The sequence below is a fragment of the Propithecus coquereli genome, unplaced genomic scaffold (assembly GCF_000956105.1).
Source record: "Propithecus coquereli isolate 6110/MARCELLA unplaced genomic scaffold, Pcoq_1.0 Scaffold164, whole genome shotgun sequence".
NCBI classification, from domain to species: Eukaryota; Metazoa; Chordata; class Mammalia; order Primates; family Indriidae; genus Propithecus; species Propithecus coquereli.
The window spans coordinates 2675617-2689023 of record NW_012140969.1 but is presented as its reverse complement, the minus strand read 5'-3'; the positions used below and the strand labels follow the sequence as shown (position 1 = coordinate 2689023).

The 13407-nt window shown below is 42.3% G+C and overlaps 1 protein-coding gene across 1 annotated transcript in view; it reads right to left on the bottom strand.

Moving 5' to 3' along the window:
- ZNF433 (zinc finger protein 433) overlaps positions 1 to 8915 on the bottom strand; it is a 169727-nt gene extending 160812 nt beyond the window's left edge. Inside the window, exons 1-3 of the mRNA XM_012641247.1 lie at positions 8751 to 8915; positions 8492 to 8552; positions 7051 to 8262 (exon numbers count right to left, since the gene is read on the bottom strand). Of these exons, the coding sequence (XP_012496701.1) occupies positions 7051 to 8262; positions 8492 to 8552; positions 8751 to 8886 (1409 nt within the window). The 5' untranslated portion in view covers positions 8887 to 8915. The remainder of the gene's footprint in view (positions 1 to 7050; positions 8263 to 8491; positions 8553 to 8750) is intronic.
- Between the last annotated feature and the right edge of the window lie 4492 nt (positions 8916 to 13407).

The following is a 13407-nucleotide window of genomic DNA, read 5'->3' as shown; positions in this document are numbered from 1 at the left end:
AATTAAGAAGAGTTCACCAAAGGATAGAATGGAATGAAAAGATAACCACAATATGAAAGAAAATATTTGCTGATGATAGAAATGAAAAAGAAAGTGTTCAGAGTAAAAAAAAAAAAAAAAAAGGCCTAAATCTACAAATTGGTAGTGAGAAAATGACTGTCAATTATTTCATAGAAGATGAATCATCACATAGGAAAAATGCTGAAGGAATGGCAACCAGTAAAAAGAGATAAATATTCACAAAGGAATTCTGTTTAACACTTGACAGGCAAAAAGCAATGAGTTCCATAATTTCAAGTGTTGGTAAATGACAAGAATGAACACATGTGCATGAAAGGTGAGGTGGTTAATTCATACATACACTCTATCAGTGATTCCTACTACATTTGAATTTACCCGTCATCTACAACACAGCACCTTTTTCTTGATGGGTAACAAATTCATTTTGTATTTCCACTTGGGGACAGAAACAAGAATGCCATTGTCAGCAAGATCAAATAATAAACCAGAAACAACCCAAGTTCCATGAGCACTGCAAGGGGTGAGTAAACTGGGGGACCCAAGACTTCAGACTGCACCATGTTTGCAACAAACTGATGCAAGAAAACCAGAAATAAACTGTATCAGCATAATATTAATGGCATATAAATGGCAATATTAAGTTACTCGAAATTTGAAAGAGGTAAAACTCTGCATCTTGATAAAGAGACGATAAAGCTATAAAGAATAACAGAACAAATCACAAATTTGGTCACCTGTGGGTGCCAAACAGCAGTGAGATCAGGGAGATACAACAGAACTGCTCAAGGACTATTGATTTCCCTAGGTGGTGTGTCCCTGGGTATTTATAATAATTCTTATTATTTTCAACTTAGAATCAAACAATTGATTTCAAGAACTCTACTTGCTTCTTCAGACCTTACCATACAATCCAATCAGCTTCAAACAAGTAAATAAAATTCTCACACACAAATTAAGAAGACAATTCCTAAATGCTTGGGTAAAGAGCAAATATAAGGCAGCAAGATTCTACAAAGGAAACCAAAGGGAGGTGGCTCAGGGAGGCAGCCTACGTAATCCCCAGTTCACAAGGGACCCCACCGTCCCATAGGTCAGGCACATTCCCAACCTTGGGACCCACCCTGACTGTGGATGGCACACTCCAAGGCAAGGGAAACTTGAGCAGCCAGAAAACTTAATTCTACAGGGGAAAAAAAAAAAACAAAACACAAACTATAGCTAATTAAACCCTTGGACTTCATAAACCAGGCTTGTATATAAAAGGTTATGATCCTGTTTTGCCTATATGAGCAAGAATTTCACTTTTAACTTTGGAGAACAGAGTGCACTTTTCTGGAGTCTGTGCTTTCCCAAATGGACATTCCCAGCCTTTTGTTTGAATAAAGTCTTTCAAACTGGGTTGTGACCTTTTCACTTACCCTAGGTTGACAAGTCCAAACAGGGCAACTGCCTAACTGGAATCGATCAAGTATTTAATCTGCATTGGTTCCTCATGCACCTTATAAAAGCCTTTCTTTTAACCTGTAAATGAAAAAAATCCTAAGCCCCCCAATTGAGCGAACGGACCCCCTCATGTCCTAAAGGACCCTAGGAAAACCTTAACACTGAGTTCCCTGCCCTGTTGGGAATGGTGGTCAGTTATGTCTTGTTATACACGCTCCTTTTAGGAGCTTAGATACAATTAACCAACATTAATGTCTAAACAGTGATCACAAAACTGACAATACAAAGAACCTCTGTGGCAATAAGATACCGAATTATAAACAAGACCTAAGGCCATGCAAAGCAGTGGTAAAGTCATGCATTAGAAGTCACAAAACCTAGTTAAACTGCTCTTTTTTTCTTTCAATGCTAGCATGATATCACTGGAGAGAGAAGAGACTCCCTTATCTTACGCATTATTTCCTAGGGTGTCCAAATTTTCAGATAAAACTTAACACTCTCAACCAATTGCCAACTAAAAATTCCCTCGACCCACCTATAACTTGTAAATCCCCGCTTCCAGGTGTCCATCCAGCCTTTAAGCTGAACCAATGTATACCGTCCACGTACTGATTTATGATTTTATCTGCACTTTCTGACTCCGTGAAACGTATAAAACCAACCTGTAAGCCCACCACCTCATTCAGGGTTCTTAAGTTTCTGTCCTTATTTTCTGCTCAGAATAAACGCATTCATTTTAGAGTGTTTGGGCTTTTTCGGTTAACAAGCCACAAGGCCTTAATTTAGTTTTTAAGAGCAGAAAGAAGTGACTGGACATCCCACAGACCGCAGCCCCTCCCACGCACGACCCCGCACTCCTAGTCGGGACCCTCACCGATGACCCTCCCGCGGTTGCTGCACAATCTGGGGACATGCGGGGCTTTGGGCGCGGAGCTGCCCAGATAGGGCTACCGGGTAGGAGCCGAAGTCGCCGCGGGGGGGGCGGGATAGGGACGCCAAGGGCCCGGCTCTCAGCCCAGCCCCACCCTGTGGGGACAGAGGGACCGAAGGCCGAGATGCGCCGGCGGCGACTCGGGTCCGCAGACTATGGAGCTGACCGCAGGGAGGCCCGGGTCCCGCAACAGCAGCGAACGGGCGGTTCCAACCAGCCCCTGCTCCCTTAACCGGCACCGCACACTCACCATTTCCCGGCCTCCAGGAGTCCCAGCGTCGTCTCTATGGCTCTTACGACCAGTGCACGTCACAGAGGAGGTGACGCCGCGACAGAAGCTGTAGCGTAGACACCTGAGGGCTATCAGAGCAGCGAACGCCAGACCTCAGGCGCCGCAGGCGCAAACCCACAGAGGACTAGAGAGAGGTTAAAGGTCGCCGCCTTCTTCCGGCGGTGCGTCGGCATGGGCGGTTCGCGGGTCCTGTCTTAGCGCCCCTGATTGGATGAGGCTTCAGGCCCCGCCCCCTAACGCCTGAGTGACAGGCTGAGACGAGAAACAGAAACCCGCGGAGACTGATTGACAAGTTCTAGCCACTGCCTCTCAAGCTCATCTCTCAGTGGATATTTCCAATGCAGCCCAACTTGTTCCAGATTGCTAGGAGGGATCACGCGCGTGTAAGGGAATTCCAGACTCAGTGTCGGGCGGCGCCATCCCTTTGCCTCAGGGCTGGAGGTGATCCCAGAACTGAGGGCGTTCTGGGCCTCGCAGCAGAACCGGCTCCGTGGCCCGGACCCTGGCGGAGTGGGGAACCTCGGACTGTATGCGCGATGACTCCAGAGCTTCGCGTGGAACTGGGATTGAAGGAAGAGAGGGTCGGTGGCACTGATGGATCCCGGGGTTAGGGAACCTGATGCAGCCAGGAATGGTGGCTTTTTTAGGAGGACGTGGATGTTGGGAGGTCGGGGTGCAGCTAGCGAAGGTGTGGGCGTAGGGGAAGGAGGCGTGGAAAGGCGCGAGAAAAAGTTCAGAGCGTGGCCAAGACAGTTCAGGCTGAGGAGGAGGGACACCCTGGAGGGGATTAGGCTCAGGCCGCATAGTGGGGCCAGTGTGGGTATGTCGGGGGCCCAGAGTGACTGGAGCTAGTGAGGCAGCTAGGAGGCTTCAGAGGGAAGGGTTGGAGGCAGGGCGTGTGGTCAGCCTAGGACGGGGAGCCAAGAGTTAAGGGGCTGCAGTAGGCATGCTGTAAGTATGTGTCCTGTCAACCTGAAATAAAGGAGAGGATCAGAACGCAGTTTCTTGGTTTTGGTTTTGTTTTTTAACTTTCAAATGAAGGCATAACAGAATCCAGTTTTGAAGACTTTATTCAAGCCAGAAGTTGTGATTGGCCATTGAGGAAAACACACACTTCAGAGAAATGGGCTCAGTACTTGAAAGTTAAAAGTTTTTGCTTATATAAGCAGAAAAAAAGAAATCTTTTATAACAGGACAACATTTTCTCTACAAGGCTGGTTTATGAGTTACAATTTAATTTGTTTTCTTTTCCATGCTGCATGTTTTATTTTCTTTCAGAAGCTTTCATTCCCTTCCAAATTTAATACCATGTATTTAATATTCCATCTTAAGATGTGACAGCCTTGAAGTCCATGGGAGAAAGGTACGAGGGAAATTAATCTATAATTGTTCCTGCTCAACAGGGTTCTATTGCCCATTGCAGAGAAGGAAGCCAATGCACTGAGACAGCAGGGGTTGCAGTGGAGAAATACTTTAATATCATATGTAGGGTGCTGAGCAAAGAGACAGGAGAAATTTCTCACATCTGTCTCCCCTGGAATTTTGGATTCAGGGTTTTTAAAGATAGTGGGGGACAAAAGGCTAGGCAACTGGGTTGCTGATTGGCTGGGGATGAGCTTATAGGGTTGAAGATAAGAAGACAACATAAATTGTCTTCTTGTGCTGAGTCAATTCCTAGGTAGAGGGTCCCAGGACCTGTTGAGTCAGTTCCTAAGTATGGCCGCTGGTCTGGTTGGCATCAGTGGCTTCAGAGGGAAGGGTTGAAGCCTTCACTTGAACCCAGAGTCTGCAAAATATCTCAAAGACCAGTCTTAGGTTTCATAATAGAGATGGTATGTGTGATGTGAATAGGCAAGTTACCAATCTTATTATGATGGCCAGGGATACGTGACTCCTACGGAGTAAGCTATAGGAAGTCAAGCTATGAAACAATGGCTGGTTAACTTTCAGCCGAGCCTATACTTCTGTGGAAATCAGATTTCTACCACGGGTCTTGCCTTATGGCACCATGTTACATTAATATAGTGGGTTTCATAATGAAGATCTGTAGTGCAGAGGGAATTGGTCTTCCCTGGCTCCCCTTAGTCATTTATAAGATTTTACAAAACAGTGTAGGTAAGGAAGAAGGCTAATCTCTAACCAGAGAAACAAAGGCTACACAGGAGCCTGTCAGGTGACTGTGACCCCATAATCACATTGCTTTGAGGCTCCAAATAATTTACAGTTCCACCAGCTTAGATTTTGAATTACTCATTTTCACAGCCCCTAACAGTCTTCAGGTCACGTTTCTTCCTGTTGTTCTCTCCAAGATGGAAGGATCCCTGGGCCTGGACCTTAACTGCTATCCTTGTACCCATGAGAGGTGACCTTGTCCTGTTTGGAAAACCCATCCCGTTCTCTTTCCTCTGTGTGTGTAATGAGGTTGGATCATCTCTGTACTTTGCTCAGATTCTCCTTCCTCCCTCTGGGGCCGAGGAAAAGGAGATACATCTGACCCATTCATGTGTGTTTGTGAAACAGGCAGTAGCAAATAGTTTTTTGATTTCTGGGCATTAGGCTTACACAAGGAGACCAGACACCTTTGGCGGAATATTCCTGAACAAATCACAGATGATTGAATTGTCTAAAAGAAACAGCTTTCCTACTTGAGAAAATTTAAAGAGTTTCTGTTTAAATTATTCCCTTCATGAACAATCTAATGTTTCTATTGATGATCTTAGTAGTTATCCTATTTTTCTTTAATTAATGCTTATTGAATAATATGGTACTTTTGGTTTTACAGCAAGGGAATTAATTAAATTTTGAGACTTTTGTGTTTTTTTGAGACCTGGTCTGCCTATGTTGTCTGGCTTAGAGTGCAGTGGCATGATCATAGCTCACTGCACACTGCAGCCTCCAACTCCTGGGCTCAAGCAATCCTCCCACCTCAGCCTCCTGAGCTGGGACTACAGGCATACCACTGAGCCTTGGTAATTTTTTTGTGTGTAGAATCAGGGTCTGTTGCCCAGGCTGGTTATACAACTCCTGGCCTCAAGAGATCATCTGGCCTCAGCCTCCCAAAGTGACAAGATTATCAGAGTGATCCACCATTCCCAGTGGAGACTTTCATTTTTCAAAGGATACTGTACTGCAATTACCAATGCACATGACAACAATGTTTTGAAAGGTTAAATTTATGCTGTCCACCTATCTTTATATCCTTATAATAAATTTTTTTATTTTTATTAAAAAAGAAACAGCTTTCTACCATAAATGAGAGTGGGAAAGATAGGGAAGAAAGCCTATTGGTGTGTAGCCAACTGTTCAGAACCCCAGGGGTTATGTAGAGTCCCCAAGCACTCAGAGGCCTCTCTTTTCTATATTGGGCTTTTTTCTGCAGCCTTGAGTTAATCTCACCCCTGCTGCTTTGTCATGGGCAAGGAGTGCTGCTTTAGGCTTTTGTGACCTGACTGTTCCTCTGCCACATATGGGGAGTACCACCCAGGGCTGAGAACTGCTGCAGCAGAGATAAACCTGAACCTGCAACCTTCACAGTAAATGAAAAAGAGAATAAGATTTCTTAGTATACGATTTGTTTAAAAAAAAAAAAAAAACCAGTTAAATTATTTTTAAAAAAACATGTACAGAAGAAATCTTGGTGGTTAAAAATATACACATTGTTTTTAATCACATAAAATCAAACACACTTCAAAATGAACTGAGGCATACATTCTGCTACAAATAACAGGAAACACTTGAAGTTTCCTAAGAAGAAAAAAGTGCTTATCGCACAGGAAAGTTCTGGGTGAGACCAATCACTGTACAGTGCAGCAGAGGACGAAGCTCCCACCTAGTTGGTTTTGATGACAGCACTGTAGGTGTCATGCTGAATCAGGAACAGAGGTACTACCTGTAGGAACAAAGGATGCTTGAGCATCCTTAAGGAAAATGTAATGGTGGATGGATCTTCATTGTGCAGCTTCTGGGGGCATCTTTGGAAACCTGCACCACTGGGAAAGTGAAAGCAAGTGATTTAGAGGATACCTTTGATTAGCAAGCAAGCCAAGTAATTAGGAAAAAGAGCTGGTAACAAGTGTTCGCATGGCCCATATGAATTGACTGTCTCCCTGTATGATGCCTCTAAAATGTAACTAATGCCTTCCTTGTGTCTGCCTCTGAAATCTCATATAAAGTCTATTTATGAAGTGTGTCATGGAATCATCCAACTCCAGTTGTAGGTTTTATTATAGTCTCAGAGGTCTCTCTTCTCCACTCAAAAGTCAATTATCTCATGGGGTCTCTCTGTACTATGTTTCAAGAAAACTGGGACAATCGAATGCTTTCCCAATTCCTTACATTAATAGGATTTCTCTCATGTATTCACAGCATGAGCTTTTTCATGTTTTCGACAGGTACTGGAACAAGTGAAGGCTTTCCCACAGTGCTTACATTCATAGGGTGAGTCCTTCCATGTATTCGAATGTACCTGGCAGACCTGAAGGCTTTCCCACACTGCTGACATTCATAGGGCTTCTCTCCAGTGTGAGTCCTTTTATGATACAGCAAGGAAGTGGAAGAAATGAAAGCTTTCCCACATTCCCTACATTCATAGGGCTTCTCTCCAGTGTGAGTCTTTTTATGATATCGCAAGGAAGTGGCCCAACTGAATGCTTTACTGCATTGCTTACATTTATAGGGTTTCTCTCCAGTGTGAGTTCTTTCATGGTTTTGAAATGATCTGGAAGAATAAAAGGCTTTCCCACATATTTTACATTTGTGAGGTCTGTCTCCAGTGTGCATTCTCATGTGTCTTTGAAAGCTTATAAGACGAGATAATGCTTTCCCACATTGCTTACATTCATAGGGTTTCTCTCCAGTGTGGGTCCTTCCATGTCTACGAAAGGAACTGAGACAGTTGAATGATTTCCCACATTCTTTACATTCATAAGGCTTCTCTCCCATGTGAGTCCTTTCATGTCTACGAAAGGAATTTGAAAACTTGAATGCTTTCCCACATTCTTTACATTCATAAGGCTTCTCTCCAGTGTGAGTTCTTTCATGTATTCGAACTGAACTGGACCAACTGAAGGCTTTACCACATTGTTTACATTTATACGGTTTCTCTCCAGTGTGAGTTCTTTCATGTTTAATATATAAACTGAGACAGCCCAAGGCTTTCCCACAAAACTTACATTTATAACGTCCATCTCCATTGTGTATTACCATGTGTCTTCGAATGCCTGAGAGAGAAATGAAGGTTTTCCCACATTCCTTACATTCATAAGGTTTCTTTTCTATAGTAGGCTTTTGATGTGTTTGAAAGGGGTGGTGTGACCTGAAGGCTTTCCCACGTTGCTTATGTGTATATGGCATCTCACCATATTCCTGATACTTATGTGGTTTGGGTCCAGTATCAGCTTTGATGTGCCTATTAGGGGATGAATGACCAATGGATATGTCTGCACACACACTGCTTTCACATGGTTTTATGCCACGAGGAGTTTTCTTAATCAGCATGTGATCTGGCACCAGGCTGAAGGTTTCTCCAAACTGACTACCTTCTTTACTTTCAAAGAGTCTCTCTCCCAGAAGACTTCTGTAGAAAATGAGAAGCACATTACTAAGGGTTTGTGTGTGAATGGTTTTTTATTTAGTAATAAGTATTATATTTTTAACATTATCAAGGAAAGTGATGTTTTTAGAGAAAATTTTGCAGGTATAAATAAATCTGACACTGCACTTGTTTTGTTTGCATATTTTTAACATTTTCTGACATTCTAAGATTCTCTTGAGATATATGGCTTTGTCTTATGAGCACTTACTACCTTAGATTTCTCCTGGGGTTTTTGTACTGATCTTCGATGTTCTGGTCTTTCCATTTTTTTCCTAAAATACATAGCCAGAAAAATAATTGTTACGAAATTATGAAAACATTATTACCTTCCATATTCGCAGTACACTGTAGCCATGCCTGATTTATTCACCAAAATATTCCTTCCCCATATTCAATTTCATTGAACAGTGCTGATGAGCTAAAACACTGGTTCTCTAATTCACTGTGTGAAGGTATACTGTCACCCTTACCTACAGAGGCCAGGTTCCTGAAGGTTTCCTGCATCACATCTCTGTAGAGATTCTTCTGAGAAGGATCCAGCAAAGCCCACTCCTCCAGGGTGAAGTTCACAGCCACATCCTCAAAGGCCACTGAGTCCTGAAACATCCCACATGTGTAGAGGAGAACGGGTGAGACCAATAGCATTGGGGACCTATTCTGTATTCCTAAGAAGGTCACACAATGCTGCGGACTCCAAACTCTTCTTTTATGACTTGGTCATCCGAGTCTTACTCTCCGTCTACACTTATTTCTACCCCCACACCAATTCTGATGCTAGAATTGAACTACTGGATAAAGCAAAAGTACAATAAGAAAACATGATTTTTTGTGTGTGGATCCAGGAAGAAAGATGTGTTGCCTGGGTCACCCCCAATTTGTCTTTGTACAGTGGATCTGCAGCACCTGGCTGGACACGTTCAGGGTGGCATGACCATATATTCTTCAATTTCTTCACGGTGTCCTTTGAAGCACAAAAGGTTTAAATACTAATGTAGTCTAAACTACATACTTTTCCTTTGTTCCTAGCTCTTCTGTTGTCATATCATAGAATCTTTTTCCTAAATACAAGATAATGAAAATTTTTGGGTGGCATGCTCTGTAACATCAACAGGGTGATGTTCTCCTTTGTTCCCGTGGGAGGACAAGCTAGTGTATTTAAATAATTCTGCAGGCTGACATGGAACTGAAAGCTACTATACTATGGAGGATAAAACTATATAAATTTGTACTATAACAGCATAATACTTCATCATGCTATATACCATAATACTCTTCATATATGATAGCTGTGTATCATATACAAGTTATATATAATATATACCAATTACCTATAAAAACTCTGTGTATGCATATATATATGTATGTGTGTATATATAGAGAAACACTAGATACTGTACTAGATAATGCTAGGCTATACTATAATACTTTACAGAAATATCTCCTTTAAATACTGAAGGAAAAGCCTCAGTCACATACTTGCAAAGAGAATCCAGGAATGTATCACAATATCTATACCCCATGATCATGTGGGATTTAATCCAGAAAAGCAACATTGCTTTCACTTGGGAAAATCAATTCATGCAATTTATCATATTAACAGAATTAAAATCAAAAACCACAAGTACATTTTAATACATGCAGTAAACGCATGTGACAAACCTCAACATCCCTTCATGATAAAAACACTCAATAAACTAAAAATAGATGAGAACTCCCTCAATCTATTATAAGGCATGTATAAAAAATGCACAGCTACTACCATACTTGATGGCGAATATTAAACGCTTTATCCCAAAGATGAGAAACAGACAAGGATGTCTGCTTTCAACAATTCTATTTGACTTGGGAAAGGAGGTTAGACTAGGCCAACCAGGCCAGAAAATAAAATAAAAGCCAGATTTATAGGGCATACACATGTAGCCCTCTGACAAAGCCTTTGTCACTGAATATAACATGTACAAATAGACACAGAAATACAGTAGATCCAAAATGGTCAACACGATACCTAAGTAAAAAGGCTGACTACAAGACTTCCTATAAAGCTAAAGCAATCAAGACAGTGTGGAATTTTGAAAGGAGTACACAAATACATCAGTAGAACACAATGGAGAACCTGGAAATAAACCCACACTTATATAGTAACCTAACCTTCCAAAAAGGAGCCACAGGCAGTTCAATGGAGATACTATATATAGTCTTTTCAATATAAGATAAAGGAAGACCTGTATTACAATATGCAAGGAAATAAATTCGACACAGAATTTACAAGTGTCACAAAGGTACCTGAAAATGCATCATTAACCTAAATGGAAAATGCAAAGTTCAGAACTTGCAGAAGATAACAGGTGAAAATCAAGACCACCTTGAATTTGGCAAGAAGGCTTCACATACAACATCAAAGGCAAGATCTGTAAATGAGAAAATTGATAAATTGGACTTTATTCAAATGAAAACTTTCTGTTTTGCAAAAGACATGGTTAATAGCACGAAAGGCTGCAGACTGGGACAAATTATTTGCAAAACACCTATCTTATAAAGGACTGCTATGCAAAATATACAAAGAATGCCCAAAACTCAAGAAGAAAACAGCCAACCCAATTAAAAAATTAGCAAAAGATCCAGAAATACACTTCGCCCAAGGAGACACACATATAGCAAACAAACATATGACAAGATGCTAAACACCACATGTCACTAGAGAAGAGCAAATGAAAATGATGAGCTATCATCAATTACCTGGTAGAGTGGCTAATATCTAAAACACTGACACCACCCAATGCTGGGGAAAATGTGAAGCATCAGGAACTCTCATTCACAGCTGGTGTGAATGGAAAACCTTACAGTCCCTTTCAAAGACATTAGGCACACTGTTAAGATAACCAGGGTCTTATCATATGATAAAGCAATCACACTCTTAACTATTTACCTAAGTGAGCTGAAAACTGATGTCTGCACGAAAGTTTTCACACAAACATTTTTAGCAGGTTTATTCATAACCGCCAAGAATTAGAAGCAACCAAGATAAGCCTTTCTTTTTTCTATTTTTTAAGAAACAGGGGTCTCACGCTATCACACAAGCTGATCTCACACTCCTGGTCTCAAGTCATTCTCCCAGCTCAGCCTCTCGAGGAGCTGGGACTACACGGGCCAGATACTGTACCTGACTCAGGGTGAACCTTTCAACAGGTGAATGGATAAGCAAACTGTGGTACGCCCATACGAGGGAATATTTATTCAGCGATAAAGAGAAATGAGCTAGAAAGGCACAAACCCTTGGAGAGACTTTAAATGTATACTGTTATATGAAAGAAGCAAGTCTGAAATGGCTACTAACAGTACCATTCCAAGTATATGATATTCTGGAAAACGTAAAACTCTCAGGGTAGTAAAAAACATCAGTGTTTGCCAGGGATTAAAGGGACTGGGAAAATTGAGGGAGGGGAGAGTGAGGATTAGGGGGAGCACAGGTTATTTTCAGGGTAGTGAAAACTCTTCTGTATAAGACTGGGAGGGTAGATACATAACATGTACTTGTCAAAATGCACAGACCCACAGAACACAAAGAGTGAACCTTAAAATACCTTATTTCGAGAACTCTGTTTCTTCAGACCTTATCACAAAATACACTCAGGTTCCAACCAAATAAAAATGTTAACACTCAAATGATGGAATCAAATTCTTAAAAGCTTGGGCAAAGAGCAATTATTTATAGCAGCAAGATTCTACACAGGAAACCAAAAGGAAGCAGCTCAGGCAGGCAGCGTGCATCACCCCCAGTTCATAAGGGACCCCACACTCCCTTAGGGGAACACATTCCCAAGCTTGGGACCCACCCTAACTGTGGAGATGGAGTCTAAGGTGGGGTGACTTCAAGGCAGTGCCTGAGGGAAACTTAAGCAGACAGAAAACTGAATTCTGAGAGCTCCAAACACCCTACTGTCCCCTCCTCACAGTGTGGAAATACTCCTTCCACCAGGGTGCCAATTCCCACCAGTGACCAAACACTCACCTGGAGTGACTTGAAGGATCTGACTTGTATTTTTTTTTTCTGAGACCAAATGTATGGTGTTTGCCGAACACCAACCCATTCTCCAAAACCAACTGTTTATCAAACCAGTCCATTCTGAAACCACCTGGAGTAAGCAGAGACCCCACAATTTGCTAGCTGTTCCCACAACACAGTCCCCACTGCAGATGCCAGTCATAAGTCCCAGGGGCCACCTGTAGTTCTGCAAAATAAATTGGGGACCCCCATGAGTCCCTCCTCGAGTTCAATAATTTGATAGAACCACTCACAGTTCACTTACGTTTACCCATGTACTATAAAGGACACAGCTCAGCAACAGCCCAATGCAAGAGATGCCAGGTCAGGTAAGTGGCAGGGGACAGGGAGTGGGGATGGTAAGTAATCCTGGCAATAGGTATGATTGCAGAAATCTCCCCATCCTGGTGTCCTGTAAGAGCAGCTTACTGCAAAGAAACACCCTTCCCATTCTGACTTAGATTGTGCTCCCTTTTTTACACCGATTACAAAGGCAGACGCAGACTAGAAATTCCCAGTTTTCACCTCCCGAACGATTAGGTGAACAGCTTTGTTTTCAGTGATCAATCAGAAGAAAATACCTGTTAACCAAATTTTAAGCATCTCTCCTTCCTCCAGGCCTCTGAACGCTGATCCACCTTTTTCTGAGACCAAAATACAACTCCTCTTATGACCCCTCTTAAGAACAGGCTGACTTCAAGGTCTAGGATCTGATTTCGCCCCTGCTCCTCCACGCTCTTTGCTCTTTCTAATCTTCTTCGTTTCTCCCTGTGATAGAAACTCCTTTTCTGCCTAACCTTTGAGAAATCGTCCTTTAGAGTAAAGTCATTCCTTATCTAACTCCAGATTTGTTTCATTAGAAACATCTAGAAAAAGCCCCAGGACAACAATTAGAACGTCTGGGCCGGGCACAGTGGCTCACGCCTGTAATCCTAGCTCTCTGGGAGGCCGAGGTGGGAGCATCGCTCGAGGTCGGGAGTTCGAGACCAGCCTGAGCAAGACCGAGACCCTGTCTCTACTAAAAATAGAAAGAAATTAATCGGACAACTAAGAATACATAGAAAAAATTAGCCGGGCATGGTGGC